This window comes from Oncorhynchus keta, chromosome 26, assembly GCF_023373465.1.
Source record: "Oncorhynchus keta strain PuntledgeMale-10-30-2019 chromosome 26, Oket_V2, whole genome shotgun sequence".
In the NCBI taxonomy this organism is placed as follows: domain Eukaryota; kingdom Metazoa; phylum Chordata; class Actinopteri; order Salmoniformes; family Salmonidae; genus Oncorhynchus; species Oncorhynchus keta.
In genome coordinates, this window is record NC_068446.1 from 12,688,623 (window position 1) to 12,708,784 (window position 20,162).

General features: G+C 41.2%; 1 protein-coding gene across 2 annotated transcripts in view; it reads right to left on the reverse strand.

Moving 5' to 3' along the window:
• The window catches only part of LOC118358966 (seizure protein 6 homolog), a 73,321-nt gene that overhangs the window by 29,985 nt on the left and 23,174 nt on the right, over nucleotides 1-20,162 (reverse strand). For both annotated transcript variants that reach the window (XM_035737040.2, XM_035737039.2), the window contains exons 6-8: nucleotides 13,683-13,875; nucleotides 13,044-13,229; nucleotides 12,591-12,774 (exon numbers count right to left, since the gene is read on the reverse strand). In XM_035737040.2, coding sequence (XP_035592933.1) covers nucleotides 12,591-12,774; nucleotides 13,044-13,229; nucleotides 13,683-13,875 — 563 coding nt within the window. The remainder of the gene's footprint in view (nucleotides 1-12,590; nucleotides 12,775-13,043; nucleotides 13,230-13,682; nucleotides 13,876-20,162) is intronic.

Below are 20,162 nucleotides of genomic sequence, written 5' to 3' on the forward strand. Positions count from 1 at the left end.
TGAAGGCAAGCCTCGAGATGAGTGATGAAAAAGCTGCGACATTGGAGAAGGAAACACACAAGCTAAAAGGGACAGTCCATAAGATTGAAACTGAAATGAACGAAATTAAAAAGGACCGTTCTGAGGGAAGCCTTACTGGACATACAAACTATATCAATGAGGGAGAATCTGGTACTTACGGGTATCCAGGAGAAAGAAGGGGTTCCTGAATCTGTAGTTAGAGAGTTCCTCCTTACAGCGCTTGCCCAATCGTTGCCAAATTTGCTTCATTTAAAGATAAAAGAATGGTTAAAAGCCTGGGTAAAAGACTTGCTGGGACCAAAATTGGCATGAATGATCAGTTTCCGAAGGAAATTGCAGAACGGCGCAAAGTTCTGTATCCAATTTTCAAAGAAAATAGATTAAAAGGGAAACGAGTAGCTCTCATCGTTGATAAACTATATATTGATAACCAGTTGTTCAGAGACACAAAGACTACTCCAAGTTCTCATAGATGAGGAAAATAAACACACGGTTATGGATTGTAACAATACAATAAAAAATATAGCTTTTCTATATATCTTCACATATAACTAATTGAACACACAAACACTAATTCAACATAGCGAAGATAAAAACTAAGTAAACAGAAAGCACAGTATGTGTGGATGGTGTGGTGTATGTTTACTTTGATTTGTTATGTTTGTAAGTTGAGTGAGTGAGTAATGAAATGGTTGCATATCCCAGAGCCAATGTATTGCTGTGGGCCGGGGTATGAGAGGGCTTCAATGTTGTTCAGATGATGGATATACTTTTATAATGAATTATACATGTTATTTATTTATTGTTGTCACGTTCTGACCTTTATTTCCTGTGTTTTGTATTTAGTTAGTATGGTCAGGGCGTGAGTTGGGTGGGCAGTCTATGTTTGTTTTTCTATGTTTTGGGTATTTCTATGTTTCGGCCTAGTATGGTTCTCAATCAGAGGCAGGTGTCATTAGTTGTCTTTGATTGAGAATCATACTTAGGTAGCCTGGGTTTCACTGTGTGTTTGTGGGTGATTGTTCCTGTCTCTGTCTTTGCACCAGATAGGACTGTTTTGAGTTTTCACATTTCTTGTTTTTTTGTAGTCAGTTGTTCATGTGTACCTTAACGCATTAAAAAGAACCATGGACAATTACCACGCCGCGTATTGGTCCTCTGATCCGTTTCGCCTCTCCTCTTCGGAAGAGGAGGAAATTCATTACAATTGTCCTATCGTGGTGGATCCGTTTTAAAATAGAAGATACATTTGATTTGTTATTGTCCTATCATGGGGAACTAAATTTTAAAAATAAATTATATCCAATTATTTATTTATGATCCTATTTTAATGGTACGGTCCATGACCCTATACCCTAGACACCCACCTGAATGACCCAGAGACTCAGGAGAAGTCCCTAACTGTTTTATGTGCATGCTGTAAGTGGTCTGTATGCAGCCAAATGATGGTCAGAGACCAAGAGCAGCACTGCCCCCTCAATATTCTGAGCCTGCTTGGCAGGGTTGGTCCTGCAAAGCCAGAGCCCCCTAAAGGGAGAGCATACTACACAAGGAAATTATCAAAGCTGCTAATGAGAACCTTGATGACCTTGTACCTAGCCGGTGGGGATTCCGGTGAGGTGCCCCCACCCAGGCAGTGGCAGTGCTGGCAACACTAGCTGCAGTAACCCATGAGGAGGGGGTCACACTCGGACATTCAGAGAGGGGGTATATTATTGTGACCCTAGTGGCACAGAATAAAAGTTGGACTGCATGGAGATGCTTGGGAATATGGTGGGTGTTTCAGGGAAAAGGTGTACATTTGACCTCCATCATCTCGGATGTGACAATGGTAAATAAAATCTCTTAATTTTTGCCTATTTTTTTGTGCGGTCTTGCAAGCCTTCTCGTGCAGCTGCAACTGCAAGTACATTTGTAAATCAAGAACTATCTTGAGTTAGGCTCTGGGGTGGTGAAATTTTTGAGTTAGTGAGTTGTATGGGGGTATTGGTTGAGTGTGTGTGGGTGTATGTGTGTATCCCACAACTGTTGCGAAGAAGTAAAAGATGTTAGGGACAATAGAGGATGATCCACAGCTATATATAATACAAATCGAGGTGAGGGCGATGGAAATGCATTTGGCAGTTAATCTACTTCAATTCGGTAAATGGCACTGTGTACTCTTTTCAAAGGATGGATACCAGTCGGTTATGGGTTATGGGATACAGGGGGTCGAGGGTGGTCTCCCGGGCATTGGGATGACAAACCAACTCGGGATGAGGAGGGCTTTTAGCGGGTGGAATAGTAGGGACCAATTGGAGGTTTACTTAGTAGAAAGGCAAAGATCATGGTACAGCTATATAGACACTCAATCATCATGTTACTTTTTAATGGTACGTTTACAAACATATTTTAATAAAAATAATTGAAAGTTGTGTCGCATTATGATAGGTGGTGAAATAAGCCAGTTACAATTGTAATGGCCTAGCAGATAATAAGAAAAGACAATCAGTATTTACCTGGCTAAAAGAGAAGGAATATAATATATATTGTTTACAGGAAACCCATTCAACAGTTTTAGATGAAGTTTTGTGGAAAAAGAACTGGGGGGGGCGAAACATACTTCTCCCATGGGCAAAGAAATTCAAAAGATGTGATGGTTTTAATGAACAATAATTTTGATCCAAATGTGCAAATTGTCCAAACAGATCCTCAAGGTAAATTGATTACTGGACAATAAACAGATATGGCTTATTCACCTATACGGTCCGAATAATGATGTTCCAAGCTTCTTTGAAAATATATATAAGAATCTATCAACTCTACAAGTAACACTAGACTCTATTATTATGGTGGGAGATTTTAATACGGTCTTAAATACCTCTATGGACTGGAAATGAAATCACACTACAAACTACAAACTATCACCCTCAGGCACTTAAGGAAATCATGAATGTCATGGATATATTGGAATTAGTGGATATATGGAGACTTAAATACCCTGACCTAGTGGCGGAGGCTTAATCAAGCTAGTCGTCTTGACTACTTTCTTATGTCATTCTCTCTGGCACCAAAAGTTTAAAAAGTGTTGATAGGGGACAGAATGCGGTCGGATCATCACATAATTGGCATATATATTACTCTTACAGAATTTCCATGTGGGCGAGGATATTGGAAATTTAATCAAAGCCTACTAGATGATAAATTGTTTAGAACTAGGACAGAATCATTTATAACTGACTTTTTCAGACATAACATAGGTACAGCAGATCCCCTTACTGGCAATGCAATTCAGTACTCATCTATAAAACAAAAGCAATTTAAATCAAAAGAGTCCATATTAACAAAGGAAATTGAAGGACTAACAGTACAGTTAGATTGCAATAAAAACGGTACTATATAGGCACAGAATAAGTTAGAGGAAAAACAAAAAGAAATGGAAGAACTTATTCAAGAAAGATCCAGTGTAATATATTATAAAAATAAAGCAAACTGGATGGAATATGGGGAAAAATGCACCAAATTCTTTTTCAATCTTCAATATAGAAATGCTACCAAAGAAAATGTATTAAAACGTGTTACAAATGATGGAGTCACGCATGATTCACTAACTGATACTAATTGTATGGATTTTTTTCCTAATAATAATGTAAAATTAATATCTGTACAGAAAGACTCATGTGAAGGCCAAATTACAGAGGAGGAACTGCTTGAGGCAATTGGGGGCTTTAAGGATGGGAAAACTCCAGGGCTGGATGGCATACCAGTGGAAATATACAAAACTTTTTTTACTCAAAGGACCAGTATTGGCTTGTTTTAACCACTCCTATATAAATGGTAGATTATCAGACACGCAACAAGAAGGTCTGATATCATTATTACTGAAACAGGACCCAAGTGGTATATATAAAGATCCAGTCCGTTTAAAAAATTGGAGACCTCTTACACTCCAGTGTAGTATTTCAAAAATCCTAGCAAAATGCTTGGCACATAGAATTAAAAAAGTATTGTCAGATATTATTCATCCTAATCAGACAGTTTTTTTGTACATAGACGATACATTGGAGATAATATAAGACAAGTACTGGAAACAATAGAAAACTATGAAATATCGGGGACACCAGGCCAGGTAACCCTAGGTGTAAAATAGTAAATAATGGCTACATCTCCGAAAGTTTTAAACTATCTAGAGGAATAAAACAAGTTTGTCCACCCTGATTAATAACTCCTTAGTTATATCACAGTTGACCTATTTGCTTATGGTTTTACCTACACCGAGCGACCTGCTTTTTAAATTATATGAACAAAAAATATTCAATTTGATTTGGAACGGCAAACCAGATAAAAAAATCCCCCCTTTTATTCAGATTACACCTGCTCACTTTCGGTTGTTTGAAAAGGAAATAATCTCCAAAATATATTTATTTTTTAAACAAGCCTTAGAAAGTTGGTTGCAATTTCAGTTTAATCCACCTGAAAGGACGGAACAAATAGTACAACAAATATTGTGGTTAAATTCAAATATACTAATCAATAAAAAAACGGTATTTATCGAAGAAATTTTTAAAAAAGGTATAATTTTAGTGAATGATAATAGTAAGGAACTTGTATGTCGGCCCTGTGTTAAAGATCATAAATGGTTAAAGAAAAGTGTGATAAATAAAAACATACCAATTTCATTTAAGGACCAAAAAACTGACAGCTGTGCCATATAAATTGCAAAATAGTTGGGAAGAGATTTTCGATGTACCCATTCCATGGCACATGGTTTATGAAATGATACACAAAACAACGCCGGATTCAAAACTTCAAATGTTTCAATATAAATTACTATACAAAATTCTTGCAACTAATAGAATGTTATATACAGTATATGGGATACAATCTTTCCAGCTCTGGAGATTCTGCTGTGAGGAGGCAGAGTCATTAGATCATTTCTTTTGGTATTGTCCATATGTAGCTCATTTTTGGTCACAGGTCCAGGAATGGCTGAAGAATTGCAACATTTGCCTAGAACTAACACTACAGATAGCAATACTGGGTGATTTGAAAGCCATAGTCAATCAATCAGTAATATAATAATTATTTTAGCAAAAATGTTTATTTTTAATTTACAATCTGTAGAAGCTATGAGAATAGGAAGGTTCAATTCCTTTGTGAAGCATCACAGCACAGTTGAAAAATGTATGACAAGTAGAAATCCGAAATGGATGATGTTGAGAGACAGATGGGAGGGGTTGAATGAAGTAGAAGGGTGGGACTAATAACAAGATAAACAATGTGTCACAGTGTGACACAGTGTGTCAAATCGGAGGGCATGCTGCTCCGGTCCTCTGACAGTCTCTATGGGGGTGCCACAGGGTTCAATTCTCGGGCCGACTCTTTTCTCTGTATATATCAATGATGTTGCTCTTGCTGCGGGCGATTCCCTGATCCACCTCTACGCAGACGACACCATTCTATATACTTTCGGCCCGTCATTGGACACTGTGCTATCTAACCTCCAAACGAGCTTCAATGCCATACAGCACTCCTTCCGTGGCCTCCAACTGCTCTTAAACGCGAGTAAAACCAAATGCATGCTTTTCAACCGATCGCTGCCTGCACCCGCATGCCCGACTAGCATCACCACCCTGGATGGTTCCGACCTTGAATATGTGGACATCTATAAGTACCTAGGTGTCTGGCTAGACTGCAAACTCTCATCAAACATCTCCAATCGAAAATCAAATCAAGAGTCGGCTTTCTATTCCGCAACAAAGCCTCCTTCACTCACGCTGCCAAGCTTACCTAGTAAAACTGACTATCCTACCGATCCTCGACTTGACGATGTCATCTACAAAATGGCTTCCAACACTCTACTCAGCAAACTGGATGTAGTCTATCACAGTGCCATCCGTTTTGTCACTAAAGCACCTTATACCACCCACCACTGCGACTTGTATGCTCTAGTCGGCTGGCCCTCACTACATATTCGTCGCCAGACCCACTGGCTCCAGGTCATCTACAAGTCCATGCTAGGTAAAGCTCCGCCTTATCTCAGTTCACTGGTCACGATGGCAACACCCATCCGTAGCACGCGCTCCAGCAGGTGTATCTCACTGATCATCCCTAAAGCCAACACCTCATTTGGCCGCCTTTCATTCCAGTACTCTGCTGCCTGTGACTGGAACGAATTGCAAAAATCGCTGAAGTTGGAGACTTTTATCTCCCTCACCAACTTCAAACATCAGCTATCCGAGCAGCTAACCGATCGCTGCAGCTGTACATAGTCTATAGGTAAATAGCCCACCCATTTTCACCTACCTCATTCCCATACTGTTTTTATACTGTTTTTATTTATTTACTTTCCTGCTCTTAGGCACACCAATATCTCTACCTGTACATGACCATCTGATCATTTATCACTCCAGTGTTAATCTGCAAAATTGTATTATTCGCCTACCTCCTCATGCCTTTTGCACACATTGTATATAGACTGCCCATTTTTTTTTCTACTGTGTTATTGACTTGCTAATTGTTTACTCCATGTGTAACTCTGTGTTGTCTGTTCACACTGCTATGCTTTATCTTGGCCAGGTCGGCCAGGTCGCAGTTGCAAATGAGAACTTGTTCTCAACTAGCCTACAGGGAACCCAGCAAAATTCTGGAAAGCTTTTAAATCACTGAAGGGTTGTGTCTCCTCTTCTCTCCCCAAATTAAATAATTTAGGTTCTGGCCCTATTACTGACAAAATTGATATAATTAATTAATTGAATCACCATTTTTTATCTGCAGGCTTAATATTTGAATGTATTTCAAAGCCAGCTCTTGAATAGAGTAGTTTGGATGTATGTAACAGTATAATTTTAAACCGTCCCCTCGCCCATACCCGGGCGCGAACCAGGGACCTTCTGCACACAGTCACCCTTGAAGCATCGTTACCCATCGCTCCACAAAAGCCGCGGCCCTTGCAGAGCAAGGGGAACTACTACTTCAAGGTCTCAGAGCAAGTGACGTAACCGATTGAAACGCTATTTAGCGCGCACCGCTAACTAAGCTAGCCGTTTCACATACGTTACACTCACCCCCCTTTTGACCTTCCTCCTTTTTCCGCAGCAGCCAGTAATCCGGGTCAACAGCATCAATGTAACAGTATAATTTTAAACCGTCCCCTCGCCCATACCCGGGCGCGAACCAGGGACCTTCTGCAGACATCAACAACAGTCACCCTTGAAGCATCGTTACCCATCGCTCCACAAAAGCCGCGGCCCTTGCAGAGCAAGGGGAACTACTACTTCAAGGTCTCAGAGCAAGTGACGTAACCGATTGAAACGCTATTTAGCGCGCACCGCTAACTAAGCTAGCCGTTTCACATCCGTTACATGTAGATGGTGAAAATCTATTGAATGATACTAAAAATGCTGGTCAGGAGTTTTCTTTTCGGGAATTCACTGATAAAGAAGTCCTGGAAGCTTTGTTTACCTTTCTAGCGCAGGGGTTCCGCTAGCGGAACACCTCAACAATATTCCGCTGAAAAGGTGAATGTAACTTTCACACATTAACAAGTCCAATACAGCAAATGAAAGATAAACATATTGTTAATCTACCCATCGTGTCCGGTTTAAAAAATGCTTTACAGCTAAAGCACAACATAAGATTATGTTAGATCACCGCCAAGTCGAAAAAACACACAGCCATTTTTCCAGCAAATACAATTAATCACTAACCTTTGATGATCTTTATCAGATGACACTCATACGACACCATGTTACAAAATACATGTATGTTTTGTTTGATAATATTTATATCCAACAATCTCAGTTTACATTGGCGCCTTACGTGCAGTAATGTTTTAATTCCAAAACATCCTGTGATTTTAGCAGAAATACTCATAATAAACATTGATAAAATATACTAGTGTTATTCACAGAATTAAAGATAGACTTCTCCTTAACCTTTTTGGGATATGGGGCAGCATTTTCATTTTTGGATGAATAGCATGCCCAGAGTGAACTTACTCTGTCCCAGATGCTAATATATGCATATTATTATTAGTATTGGATAGAAAACACTCTGACGTTTCTAAAAACTGTTTGAATGATGTCTGTGAGTATAACAGAACTCATATGGGAGGTGAAAACCTATCCTCCCGATTCCTGCTTACAAGCAACAATTAAAGCAGGAATCACCAGTGACTCGGTCTTTAAAAAAGTGGTCAGACGAAGCAGATGCTAACAAAGCAGTCCTGTAGTTTAGCACAGACTGGAATATGTTCCGGGATTCTTCCGATGGCGTTGAGCAGTACACCACATCAGCCACTGGTTTTATCAATAAGTGCATCGAGGACATCATCCCCACAGTGACTGTACTTACATACCCCAACCAGAAGCCATAGATTACAGAAAACATTCGCATTGAGCTAAAGGGTAGAGCTGCCACTTTCAAGGAGCGGGTCTTTTAATCCGGAAGCATATAAGAAATCCTGCTATGCCCTCCGACGAACCATCAAACAGGCAAAGCGTCAATAGAGGATTAAGATCGAATCAAACTACACCGAATCGTACTACACCGGCTCTAACACTCATCGGATGTGGAAGGGCTTGCAAACTACCAGACGAGCTAAATAACTTTTATGCTCACTTTGAGGCAAGTAACACTGAAACACGCATGAGAGCATCAGCTATTCCGGATGACTGTGTGATCACACACTCCGCAGCCGATGTGAGTTAAGACCTTCAAACAGGTCAACATTCACAAGTCCGCAGGGCCAGCGGGATTACCAGTGTGCTCCGAGCTTGTGCTGACCAACTGGCAAGTGTCTTCACTGACATTTTCAACCTCTCCCTGTCTGAGTCTGTAATACCAACATGTTTCAAGCAGACCACCATAGTACCCAAGAGCACTAAGGTAACCTGCCTAAATGACTACAGACCCATATCACTCACGCCTGTAGCCATGAAGTGCTTTGAAAAGCTGGTCATGGCTCACATCAACACCATTATCCCAGAAACCCTAGACCCACTCCAATTTGCATACCACCCCAACAGATGTACAGATGATGCACTCCACATGTGAGAATGCTATTCATTGACTACAGCTCAGCGTTCAACACCATAGTGCCCTCAAAGCTCATCACTAAGCTTAGGACCCTGGGACTTAACACCTCCCCTGCCACTGAATCCTGGACTGGCCGTCCCAGGTGGTAAGGGTAAGCAACAACACATCTGCTATGCTAATCCTCAACACGGGGACCCCATTTTTTTCAAAAACCAGCATGAAACTCTTTCTAAAGACTGTTGACATCTAGTGGAAGCCCTAGGAACTGCAATCTGGGAGGATTTTGCCTTATATTAAAAGTGACAGCCATTGAAAACAGTGGTAGGCTGAACATTTTTTGGGGGGGGATGGTTTGTCCTCGGGGTTTCGCCTGCCATATCAGTTCTGTTATACTCACAGACATAATTTGAACAGTTTTAGAAACTTTAGAGTGTTTTCTATCAATATCTACCAATTATATTCATATCCTAGCTTCTGCGCCTGAGTAACAGGCAGTTTACTTTGGGCACACTTTTCATCCGGATGTGAAAATACTGCCCCCTACCCAAGAGAGGTTCAAAAGTAAAAATATTTTGGAGATTTTGTTTTCATTTAACCTAGAGTGAGCGAGAAAAAGGCATTTGTTGAACATGGGGTGAGACATTTTCACTAACTTGTAAATAAAGCCAGTTTGTTATTTAAAATTATTTATTTCTGGAGAAACCTAACTTGATTATTTGGCAGACATCACTCGCTTGTATTCAGTTAACACATATATTTTAAGAATATCATGGAATATTTGAACATTTTCGTTTCTCCATGCTTGTCTCAGATCAGTGCGAAACAGTGCTGAAATAGATGTCCACAGTGGGAAGGCTATATATAACAATAGTTATAGATTATTTCATTTTTTTTAAATGACAGTGAGCGATTGTAATCTGAATAAAGGCCAAAATAATATTTATAAAGGCCAAAATATAGCCCTGCTAATAGCCATAATGGCGCTGTACAACGTGACCATGTGTTTGAAAGAGTATTTTCTAAACGTTTTGTTTACCTTCATTAGACTTTATTCCAATAGTTCTGTAAATCAGTGATATTTATTCCCATAGTAATTCATTATGGATCCACAACTAAATAAACATCAGCATTTTGAAAGAGTACGAGTTCTTGAAAATGTCTTACATCCTTCAAAAGATTAGGATCTTGGTAATCAAACTACGTTTTCTGATTGCAAATAGCTATTACAGAGAACAAATACCATGCTTTTATTTGAGAAGAGCATTCAACAACAAAAACATTTTCCGCCATGACAGTTTTTACACATTCACATCTGAAGGTAAAATTATGACTTTACATTCTGATATCTTGCTCTTATTTCTCTTCCTGAGGGTCCCAGTGATCAAATTAAGTGCCGTTTTCTTTGATAAAATCAATTTTTATAGCCTAAATCGAAACATTTTGTAACCCGTTTGTGCCGTGAATTCCATCTCTATCATTTTTTTACGGAGCATTCGACGTAATTACACACGGTAAACCATCATTTATCTAGTCATGGTTGGTTTCAGTGCATTCCTCTGGATGTTTGCAACACAGCCAAACGTCATTGTTTTTTTTGCGGGGAGTATTGACAGAAGCGAACTGATTTGAAGACAACGAGCAACCTTACGCACCAATAATTTTAGCGAAGATTCGTTGATTGACTGTATTTCTGCCCAATGACCACTGATCTTCTTGAAATCTAGCTGAGGTAAACGCCAGTATGTAATGGTTTTGGATTGGACCACCATTCCTTGTTTGTAAATGCACACGTAAGGAACTCCTTTCTCGCCTTGACTATCAGAGGAGTTGCTGTGACGCTTGTTACCCACAGCAGTATTTTGGAAAATTGTATTTTCAACGATTGAAGACATCATGGCGAATAAATCAGGAAAAGCGAAGTCAAAGTCTAAGTATACAGATTTGCACCAGATTATAGAAGAGATTGATCTGGAAAGTGAGACAGATTTTTTTGTTTGAGGAATCTTTGAGTGTTATGATTCAAACATGAGCTGAGGAGCTGTTTCTGCAAGGACAGGACGTACCTCTGGACGGGTAAGTGCTAATGCCGTTTTATAAAATATATATATATATATATATTTTATAAAACGGCATTAGCACTTATCCGTCCAGAAGTACGTCCTGTATATATATATATATATATATTTGCAAATATATATATATATATATATATATATATATATATATATATATATATATATATATATATATATATATTTAGCAATTTGCAATGAAATGTGTGGTTTGTTTGTGTGTGTGTGTAGGTGTGTGTATTATATATATATTCCATGTCAGATATATATATTTTCAATTGTTTTATTCAAATGGAATGGAGTAGAACAACAAACACACACATGGCCACTGCGCCTGCTACTCCTCTCCATTTCCATATGAAATAGCCATTGGGTGCTTCTCGGCGGAGGGCAGGCACACAACAATGGCCGGAGTTGAATGAAACAGCACTTCACCTTAGTGACTGGTTCCCTCTGCTCTATACAATACATATCTGTTTATTTTATGTGATGATAAAACGCTCATACAATACAAATATTTTTGAAAATGTTTTCTTTCACAGTGATAGCGACTCCGACTGGGAGCCCCCGGTGCCAAGCTGCCCACTCTACCTCTGCCCCCTCTACTCCTGCCTCCAGTGGTGTTCATATGCCACAGTTCATTACTGCAGGCATAACTGTGCCTCAGGGCCAAAAGGGCACAGCATGGAGGTGTCGTTGTGTTCTGTGTCGCATGACCTGTACCACTTGTTCAGTTTGCCTCTGCTTTACATCCGAAAGAGACTGCTATGGGACAGGGCACAGGCACCAAAATATTGTGTAGAGGACTTCCAAAGGGAGTACTGTTTTAATTTATTTGATTTTTTTCTAATATTTTTTCAACTTTTTTTTGATTTTTTGTGTGTGTTAGAATTGCTTTTTGATATGTTGTATATAGTTATTTGCACTGTTGTATATAGTTATAGGTCATTTCACCAATTCGGCCACTTGGGTACATTTGGGCAACTTGTGTGGGACACCTGGGTGACTTCATGCTAAATGTCATGTAGCTCACCCATTCCTGAAGTTATCAGTCTGAAACTTTGCACGCCTACAGTTGCCCTCTTGTGTTATCCATCAAAATTATCTCCCAGCATCCTATCTGACTGTGTTGCTATTCTAGTACATGTGAAAGAGGATGCTACAACAATAAAAAACAGAAAACGTATGCTCTTTCTTTCTCTTTCCTTCCACCATATCTACTGTGTTATATTCTCCTACATTCAATTAACATTTCCACAAACTTCAGAATGTTTCCATTCAAATGATACCAAGAATATGCATATCCTTGCCTATGGGGCTGAGCTACAGGCAGTTAGATTAGGGTATGTCTTCAGGTGGAAATTGAGAACAAGGGATGCAGCCAAAAGAGGTTAAGGATCAAAGGGTATATATAATTATTTTAAAAGTAAAACAATGGATGTAGCAATTGCAGATTGCCCCTTTAACATCTTAACTTACTTATCATTGTCCTCGTCCAGCGCAACCCTCTCAAAGTGGAGGTGAAGCCTGTGTCCCTCCTTGGCCTCCAGTAGCCAATGGCAGCTCAGATTATTGCCGTTGCTATGGTTACTCGTCGATGGAGGAGGCGGCGAGAAGATTCTACCCACGGTCGCGTTTCGGATCCACCCTCCACATGACACAGCTAACAGTTGGGAAGAACAAGTGTCATCAGTTATGTAAACTGTGTGTGGACACTAGCGTTGGAGCCAGCCACAGAAACGTCCCTCAACTGTGTGAGATGTGGGGCCTTCCGTGGACAAACAATTTCCAATGAGCTCACAGTACCCATATTGGCAAAAACAAAGCTGCATTGTGCGTTTCAGGAAACACATTTTCTGTGCAGGCCAAACAATTATTGTATCCTATTGACATGGTCAAAGATTCTACAGTCAGAAGATAGTGAACACTAACCCACACACTGAGGTTCAGGAGAGCTCCAATGGGGTTGAGTCATGTTCAAGCAGGTGGCTACCTCGTGGCCCCTGACCTGGAAGCCAGGGTCACAGTGGAAGTGCGCATGGCCTCCGGGGTGGATGTCCCTTACTGTCACACCCCCTCCATCAGGAGAAAGAGGGAACAAGCAGGAGAGGACGAAGGCTGTTGCGTGTAGGACAGATTAAGGGAGTGAGAAAGATAGAAGAAAGAGAGAGTGCTACAGATCAATTGTACAAAACAAGGCAGGATGACATGTGAACAAACCATCACACTCAAAGCGCTCACTGGGGTGGAATACCTTATTTGATTAAAATGTATATATTTAACCTTTATTTTAACTTGGCAAGTCAGCTAAGAACAAATCCTTATTTACAATAACGGCCTACCCCGGCCAAACCTGGGACTCTTAATCATGGCCGGATGTGATACATCTTGATAATGTATTAATGCGAACTTTGAGTAAGTCGTTTCACTTTTTTATTTTTATTAAACTAAAATAATCACCTCAAGTTTGGTGTGCTTCCCCTCCTTGTTGTGGACAGCACCCTTATAAAACCATTGTATTGACTCAAACATGTTTTCTTGGAAAAAGAAAAGACGCCACTCTGAATTTACCTTGATAGTGTAGGCTGAACACACCATGATCAGTCTGCCGGAGACTGCGGTAGTAAATCTGCACCTGATTGGTTGAGCTTCGAATCACCTGACCCTCACGCATCAGGGTCTCATTGGCTAAGAGTTCTGGACCCGTCCCGCCATAGCCAAGGATAGTCAGGGACTCGTCCTTGGATAGGTTCACTTTTTTCACCTGGGGAGAGGGGAGATGGTGGACATCTAGTGATCCATTAAGGAATCATTGAGGAGTAAAAATGCCTAACTAACATGTATACATTATTCAAAACTGGTTCTACACAATGTCGAATGGATTTCACATGATGTATACTGCAACTGTTTGCTTGCAGAGGACTACATGGGTGAAGTAGGTACTCTTAGCAAACAGGTAGCTGGGGAATCCACACCTGCCTACTTTTTCTTTCTCTTCTACCCCAATAGCCGGACACTGCTCTAGCCTGGTGGAAGTGTCTGCTCCCCACAGCTGACTGGCTGGTACTCTGCAGCGATCCCTCTCAGAAGGGGTCTCCCCCTTCCCTGGAGAATGGAGTTGGTGGGATGCTCCTGGATGACTTGGTGGATGTTCCTGTTCTCAATCCTACCAACCAGCCATGGAGATATAACACTTGCAGTGGAATTCGAAAGCAGGGTCCTCTGGCAACGGGGGCCTCCTTGGAGATGTTAAGCCTGGACCGGACACAGACTAGAAACAGCTTCGCCGCCCTGGATCCAGAGGTTTCGGCACCTTCTTCCCTGGGGGCTTCCGATTCGAGATCGGATCCAGAGGTACCTGCGCCTCTGTCTGGTCTCCCTCTCCGGTGTCTTCTACCTCGGGTTCAGATCCACTGTGAGGCTGTCTGAGACTCCAGTCCATTCATCATCCACAATGGATACTACAGTTGGCTCCGGTCCATCGGGCCCTTCGGTCCTCGAGGTGAAAGAACAGGCGTTCCTCCTCAGCTATTGCACCAGCTGTCGTCATTGCCAGTTTTATGGTAAAAAGAAATCATAGTTCCCAGGGCAAAAACTCTGTGCTATCCTAGATTATGAGTACAGGACATTACAAGGCTGCTTTCGACATTTCTACGACAGTTGCCAGGAGCTGACGCTGTTGTATTCCATGTGGGGTCAAACGACATTAGGAGGGCTAGCTCGGAAATTCTCAAAATGGATTTTAACGAACTGAAAAAGCGCCAAATTATTCAGGTCCGGTACCATCATAGGGTAGCGGGTGTGAAAGATTCAGCAGAATACTGGCATTACACACCTGGCTAAAATAGTGCTGTAGCTCTATAGATAACTTTGACACCTTCTGGAAACTTTCTACATTTCCTGTAGAAATGATGGAGTCCATCTGAATCATATTTACTCCTGGACTCAATGACCCAAGTTATCATAATGCTGCAGAAAATGTACATTATCCCAGGGGCGTTGGCAGACACAATGTAAGTAACATAATTTATGTCCCTCTAACGGCCCTGAATGCCTCTGTTAAGCCTACAGCTATTGTATGCAGTAACATGAACCAGAGTTAAACTGTTAGCACTGACACGGTGTGCCCTAGTAGGAAGTCCATTGTGTGCAGCTCACCCTGCACTATCAGCTCAAACATAAATAACAAGAGCATGTCTATTTCTGCTAAGCCTCCCAGTGAAGCATTGAAAACAATCACGAACCCCAGAAAAATGTGAAAAAATAGCCCATATTAACATATGTAGCCTAAGAAGTTCATGAAATAATTAACTTGCATGTAACAGACGGCATTCATATTCATCTTCTCTGAAACTCACCTAGATAATACCTTTGATGATACAGTGGCAGCAATACATGGTTATAAAATGAACAGAAAAAACATATGCCAATGGTGGAGGTGTTGCTGTTTATATTCAGAATCACATTCCTGTAAAGCTTAGAGAGGATCTCATGTTAAACACTGTTGCAGTAATATGGCTACAGGTTCATCTGATTCACCTAAAGCCCATTCTTATGGGAAGCTGCTATAGACCACCAAGTGCTAACAATCAGTATCTGGATAATATGTGTGAAATGCTTGATAATGTATGTGATATCAACAGAGAGTTATATTTTTTGGGTGATTTAAATATTAACTGGCTTTTATCAAGTTGCCCACTCAGGAAAAAGCTTCAAACTGTAACCAGTGCCTGCAACCTGTTTCAGGTTATCAGTCAACATACCAGGGTAGTTACAATCAGCACGGGAATGAAATCATTAACATGTGTTGGTCACATCTTTACTAATGCTGCAGACATTTAAAGCAGTACCCAACAACATTGGATGTAGTGATCACAATATGGTAGGAAAACCAAAGTTCCAAAGGCTGGGCCTAATATAGCTTATAAGAGGTCATACAAGAAGTTTTGTAGTGATTCCTATGTTGACGATGTAAAGAATATTTTATGGTATGTGGTGTGTAATGAGGAGCAACCAGATGCTGCACTTAACACATTTATGAAATTACTTATTCCAGTTACTAATAAGCATGCACCCATTAAGAAAATTACTGTATGACTGTTAAATTCCTTTTGGATTCGTGAGGAATTTCAAATGTTATGGTTGAGAGGGATGAGGCAAAAAGGTATAGAAAATAAGTTTGGATGCACAACCGATTGGCAAACTGCAAATTGAGAAATCATGTGACTAAACGGAATAAAAATAAGAAATTATAGTATGAAACAAAGATAAATTATATAAAGACGTTATGGGAAAAAAGGCAAACTCATCACAACAGCCACTGATATTGCCATTTACTTTAACAATTTTTTATTGGCAAGATTAGTAAACTTAGGCATGGCATGCTAGCAACAAATGCTGACAAGTATAACTAATCAAATTACAAAAGACAAGCCTTGTAATTTTGAATTCTCTTAAGTTGGTGTGGAAGAGGTGAAAAAATTACTGGGGTCTGACAACTTGGATGGAAAATTATTGAGGATAATAGCGGACGATATTTCCACTCGTATTTTCCATATCTTCAATCTAAGCCTACTAGAAAGTGGGTTTGCTCAGGCCTGGAGGGAAGCAAAAGTAATTCTGCTACCCAAGAAGAGTAAAACCTGTAACCCATTAGTACAGTTTTGGAGAAAAAAAATATCTGACCAAATACGATGCAATTTTACTGTAAAAAATTGACCATAGACTTTCAGCACGCTCATAGGGAAGGACATTCAACAAGCACAGCACTTACACAAATGGCTGATAATAGGCTGAGAGAAATTGATTATAAAAAGATTGTGGGAGCTGTTTTGTTAGACTGCAATGCGGCTTTGATATTATCGATCATAGTCTGTTCATGGAAAAACCTTTGTATAGTGGCTTTACACCCACTGCTATCAAATCAAATACAATTCTATTGGTCACATACACATATTTAGCAAATGTTATTGCGGGCGTGGCAAAATTATTGTCTGGTAGTATCTAACAGTACAGTAGTATCTAAAAACGAGTCACAACAAAACACACATCTAAAAGTAAAATAATCTAATTAAGAAATATATAAATATTAGATCATGCAATGTTGGAGTGGAATTGACTAAAATACAATAGAATAGAATACAGTATATACATTTGACATGAGTCAAGCAGTATGTAAACATTATTAAAGTAACTAGTGTTGCATTATTAAAGTGGCCAGTGATTTCAAGTCTATGTATATAGTGCAGCAGCCTCTAAGGTGCAGGATTGCTTAACCGGGTGGAAGCCGACGAGTGATGGCTAATTTAACAGTCGGATGGCCTTAAGATAGAAGCTGTTTTTTAATCTCGCTCCCAGCTTTAACCTTTCTTCGACAACATATTAATAATATTTGCATATTATTATTAGTATTGGGTAGAAAACACTCTGAAGTTTCTAAAACTGTTTGAATGATGTCTGTGAGTTTAACAGAACTCATGTTGGCAGGCAAAATCCTGAGTTGAATTCAAAACAAGAAGTCATAAATCTGAGCTTGTATGTATTCACCAGAGTCCCCAATGAAATCCCCTTGAGATATGAATGATGTTGCACTGCCTAGGGGTTCCGCTAGATGTCAACCATCAATAGAAATTATAATGAGGCTTTTATGTTGTTGTTTGAGTGAATGAGAGCAGAATATATCAGATGTCCATCAAGCAGCCATTTTGTGATGCACTTTTTCCTCATGGTAGCCAGTTGCGTTCCATTGCTCACGTAGACAAGAAGGAATACTCCGGTTGGAACTTTATTGAAGCTATATGTTAAAAACATCCTAATGATTGGTTCTGCACTTAGTTTGAAATGTTTCTTCGACCGGTAATATCACTTTTTGAAGTTTTCGTCCGATATAACGCTGACCAGAATTAACGTTTGGATATGTAGACCAAACAAAAGAAGGTATTTGGACATAAATAACGTACATTTTCGAACAAAACAAACATTTATTGTGAACCTGGGATTCCTGGAGTGCTTTCTGATGTAGATCATCAAAGGTAAGGGAATATTTATCATGTAATTTCCTGTTTATGTTGATGCAATCTTTGCAGCTGTGGTATTTTTACTTTTGAGCGCCGTCTCAGATTATTGCATGCTTTTCTTTTTCCGTAAAGTAAAAAAAAAATCTGACACAGCGGTTGCATTAAACATTTACATTTACATTTAAGTCATTTAGCAGACGCTCTTATCCAGAGCGACTTACAAATTGGTGCATTCACCTTATGACATCCAGTGGAACAGCCACTTTACAATAGTGCATCTAAATCTTTTAGGGGGGGTGAGAAGGATTACTTTATCCTATCCTAGGTATTCCTTAAAGAGGTGGGGTTTCAGGTGTCTCCGGAAGGTGGTGATTGACTCCGCTGTCCTGGCGTCGTGAGGGAGTTTGTTCCACCATTGGGGGCCAGAGCAGCGAACAGTTTTGACTGGGCTGAGCGGGAACTGTACTTCCTCAGTGGTAGGGAGGCGAGCAGGCCAGAGGTGGATGAACGCAGTGCCCTTGTTTGGGTGTAGGGCCTGATCAGAGCCTGGAGGTACTGAGGTGCCGTTCCCCTCACAGCTCCGTAGGCAAGCACCATGGTCTTGTAGCGGATGCGAGCTTCAACTGGAAGCCAGTGGAGAGAGCGGAGGAGCGGGGTGACGTGAGAGAACTTGGGAAGGTTGAACACCAGACGGGCTGCGGCGTTCTGGATGAGTTGTAGGGGTTTAATGGCACAGGCAGGGAGCCCAGCCAACAGCGAGTTGCAGTAATCCAGACGGGAGATGACAAGTGCCTGGATTAGGACCTGCGCCGCTTCCTGTGTGAGGCAGGGTCGTACTCTGCGGATGTTGTAGAGCATGAACCTACAGGAACGGGCCACCGCCTTGATGTTAGTTGAGAACGACAGGGTGTTGTCCAGAATCACGCCAAGGTTCTTAGCGCTCTGGGAGGAGGACACAATGGAGTTGTCAACCGTGATGGCGAGATCATGGAACGGGCAGTCCTTCTCCGGGAGGAAGAGCAGCTCCGTCTTGCCGAGGTTCAGCTTGAGGTGGTGATCCGTCATCCACACTGATATGTCTGCCAGACATGCAGAGATGCGATTCGCCACCTGGTCATCAGAAGGGGGAAAGGAGAAGATTAATTGTGTGTCGTCTGCATAGCAATGATAGGATGGTTCACAGTATCGAAGGCAGCCGATAGGTCTAGAAGGATGAGAGCAGAGGAGAGAGAGTTAGCTTTAGCAGTGCGGAGCGCCTCCGTGATACAGAGAAGAGCAGTCTCAGTTGAATGACTAGTCTTGAAACCTGACTGATTTGGATCAAGAAGGTCATTCTGAGAGAGATAGCGGGAGAGCTGGCCAAGGACGGCACGTTCAAGAGTTTTGGAGAGAAAAGAAAGAAGGGATACTGGTCTGTAGTTGTTGACATCGGAGGGATCGAGTGTAGGTTTTTTCAGAAGGGGTGCAACTCTCGCTCTCTTGAAGACGGAAGGGACGTAGCCAGCGGTCAGAGATGAGTTGATGAGCGAGGTGAGGTAAGGGAGAAGGTCTCCGGAAATGGTCTGGAGAAGAGAGGAGGGATAGGGTCAAGCGGGCAGGTTGTTGGGCGGCCGGCCGTCACAAGACGCGAGATTTCATCTGGAGAGAGAGGGAGAAAGAGGTCAGAGCACAGGGTAGGGCAGTGTGAGCAGAACCAGCGGTGTCGTTTGACTTAGCAAACGAGGATCGGATGTCGTCGACCTTCTTTTCAAAATGGTTGACGAAGTCATCTGCAGAGAGGGAGGAGGGGGGATTCAGGAGGGAGGAGAAGGTGGCAAAGAGCTTCCTAGGGTTAGAGGCAGATGCTTGGAATTTAGAGTGGTAGAAAGTGGCTTTAGCAGCAGAGACAGAGGAGGAAAATGTAGAGAGGAGGGAGTGAAAGGATGCCAGGTCCGCAGGAGGCGAGTTTTCCTCCATTTCCGCTCGGCTGCCCGAGCCCTGTTCTGTGAGCTCGCAATGAGTCGTCGAGCCACGGAGCGGGAGGGGGAGGACCGAG